We start from the raw sequence: 2,770 nt of genomic DNA, 5'->3' as shown, positions 1-2,770 counted from the left end.
CGGGGGAGGTACATTCTTTCGATTCTCCTCCCCATCCCTCCGGGAGCGGGGGGAAGGGAAGAATACACAATAGCAACATTTCACAGAGTAAACTTAGGCAAGAAGCTAACTCCACACAGAAAAATTACCTTAAGCAACCAAATTGCTGTCATCCATCAGGTCCCGCTTTGTTCCTCATCTGCACAGAGCTGTTTCAGGTCTCTGTTTCCTCCTGATTTGTTAGGCTAGTCGGCCACAGCACATTTTTATAGCATTAGTGCATACCTTGAACACAATACCTGTTGAAATAAAATCCACTAATTGTCCTATTTTATAAGAGACAGCTGAATATTGTTTTCAGAAACCTTAAAGAATCTTCAGCTTACCTAAAAATTGTGGTTTACTTTAATATGTATCCGAATAATAAGCTTGTACCTTAAAGCAGAATCCATGGTTTGTTGGTGCTCCAGAAATCTTTTTGCCTGTCAAAGACATGTACGTATCACTAAGGCTGAATTCACAGAAAAACTGCAGATGCCTTGGCTCCTAAAAAGAAGAGCAATGTACTATAGTTAGACTATTTTTAGCCAGCCCCTCCAGAGAAGAAACTCAGGAGATGTAGTAGTTATCCTGGTCCAAAATAGTCTTAACATACTGTACGTTTGACATTGTGAAATCTAGAAAGAGACAACTCAGCATCAATTTCATAATGCAGAGAAAAACCACATCAAACTAGTCAAAGAGTTCATTCTGCCAGAGAGGGAGAAAAACCAAAGTACAAGTGATGACACTTCTGGGAAAGCATCCGCTAAATTCAAGCCACAATAATATTACAGGAGGAGTCACGTTTTGAGAGCTGTATGCATTTCAAACATCAAAATAAAAGGTACTTTCATAACCTGAAAACTGTCCACTACTCTTTCTAACCATTATCTCCATCCTCTAAGATGAACCAAGTTAAGGAAGAAAACAAAAGAGGTTTGCTGAAGGATACAAAAGCAGCTCAACGATTACTCTGGCAGTTAGCACAGAAAATTCTGAACAAGAAAAATCTTTAAGTGCTTTACGTAAAAGGTGTCTCAACTCCAGTGTCTCCTGTTTAACATTATCAGGTTTCAAGAACTGCCACCAAAAAGTTGAAGTAGTAAAATGGAAAACTGTACAGTGACAGAACGTGAGAACTCGCAAAATCTTCCTGTAAAATCCCTTTATACACAGGGTTTTTTTATTTTACATCATGAAGTAAGACAACCCCTTTTCAAAGCACCTACTTACACTTCAGCATTTTAACTACCAGCTGAAAATTGATTTTAAAAGAGTACGCTGTTAACTGACTGGAAAAATATTGATCAGAATGAAGCAAAGTTAGGCAAAAGGAAATTACTCTAAGACAATACTTTTCCAAGTTTATATCGCTCTACATTTTATCTATAATAAATATTTTTTTTCCTTTTTATCGTTGGAAGTTGAAATTCAATTTTTTCTTATTAGAACAGATTTTAAATACATACACCTTTGCTCTAACTTCGTTATGTTATTATGTTCTCCCTTTTTTATTTTCCCTTACCTCAGATGTACCTTTAGTGGAAAAATAAAGGCCAGATCTTCTCAAAAGAAAGTACAGTTCTGTCCGGGATTTTTCCCCCTGCTCCTTTGCATGCAAATAACTGTGAATCTCAGGAGATGTGCTGGAGCTTAGGAACATCTGAAAGAAAACATCAGATATGCGTTTTTCCTTCCACCTGAAACCAGCTTTCTATTTCACTAACATACTCAGACAGAACTAAGGGGAATAAACCCCTATATCCAGTATCACACCACAGGAATTCAATTATGATTGCATCTAATCCCATTAAGAGTACTTCTGACTTAAGATGTGTAGAATGTTACACAACTCCAAGGTATGCTAAGCAAGTTACATATTTATATAGAACGTATGGTTTGAAATGAGAGCATTAGTTATGCAATATGTTGACTTCAGCAACAAAACCAGTGTTAAGAAGTTCTGATCCCATGCCTCAGACCCTACGTATAGAAAACTGCAAATGAATGCCACCAACAGATGAAGAAGAAACAAAACAAAGCTACCTCTCCTTCCTCCTGTGGTACAAACCAGATAAAGGAACCGATCTGAGCTAAAATTAATTCAGCAAAGAAATCACAAAAACTGAATCACAAACCCATGCAGGTCAGGTAGATGTTACCATTTTCAAAAGGAGGAGACAAAGGAGCCACCTGAAGGGGTGCCTGAGCAGGAGCTTTAGGAGCCAAAAGCAGAAGCTGGGCCAATCATCGAGACAGCTGCTCAAGATATTCAATGGCTTTGCTTTAGCCATTTCAACCAGACATTGTCAGAGTGCAACACAATTGTTACCTAGCAAGACACTGTTATCTTAGTGTTAGCAAAGAGCTTGTTCATTCTGCATCCTCTGTACAGTTCTACAGCAATCAGGTCTGTGTCCGTCTTTTTCCGGAGAACGGGGAGTTCAACCATTAAAAGAGTGCAACTCCTACGGGTTGAGCTAACAAGAGCAACAAATTTCAACAAAGTATTGTACCGCTACTTCAGCTGTTCACCTGGGAGCAGAAAGACTAGGTACATAAGGGAAAATAACAAGGCAGAAGAGAGAGACCAGCTGAGAATTTGGATTCTCCCCATTTGCCACCAATGAACAGTTTCCTATGAAATATGAAGGCGAGGAGAGACTGCAATGATGGTGACACCGTTGCAAAGCAGCCCGGTGTAAAAAAGTGCTGTGCTTTTTTACATAGATTGACTCGTTTAGATTTT

General features: G+C 38.7%; 1 protein-coding gene across 1 annotated transcript; it reads right to left on the bottom strand.

Annotated features, from left to right (window-relative positions):
• Positions 1-128: 128 nt before the first annotated feature.
• On the bottom strand, positions 129-2,017 carry LOC134167005 (growth factor receptor-bound protein 14-like). The gene is made up of 3 exons (XM_062625210.1): positions 1,547-2,017; positions 415-525; positions 129-224 (listed from the first exon to the last, which is right to left on the bottom strand). The coding sequence occupies exons 1-3, from the start codon at positions 1,682-1,684 to the stop codon at positions 156-158; spliced, it is 318 nt and encodes a 105-aa protein (XP_062481194.1). The 5' UTR covers positions 1,685-2,017; the 3' UTR covers positions 129-155.
• Positions 2,018-2,770: the final 753 nt, after the last annotated feature.

The sequence above is a fragment of the Pezoporus occidentalis genome, unplaced genomic scaffold (assembly GCF_034315485.1).
Source record: "Pezoporus occidentalis ecotype Australia unplaced genomic scaffold, CSIRO_AGI_Poc_V1 ctg2780, whole genome shotgun sequence".
Classification (NCBI taxonomy): Eukaryota; Metazoa; Chordata; class Aves; order Psittaciformes; family Psittacidae; genus Pezoporus; species Pezoporus occidentalis.
The sequence above is the reverse complement of the archived record's forward strand: the minus strand, read 5'-3'. Positions and strand labels throughout refer to the sequence as shown.

Coding starts and splice junctions, on each gene's coding strand:
- LOC134167005 (XM_062625210.1), bottom strand. CDS start 1,684: ATGTTCCTAAGCTCCAGCACATCTCCTGAGATTCACAGTTATTTGCAT. Junction 526..1,546: donor CCACTAAAGGTACATCTGAG/GTAAGGGAAAAT, acceptor TCTTCTTTTTAG/GAGCCAAGGCATCTGCAGTT. Junction 225..414: donor ACCATGGATTCTGCTTTAAG/GTACAAGCTTAT, acceptor GTGGCCGACTAG/CCTAACAAATCAGGAGGAAA.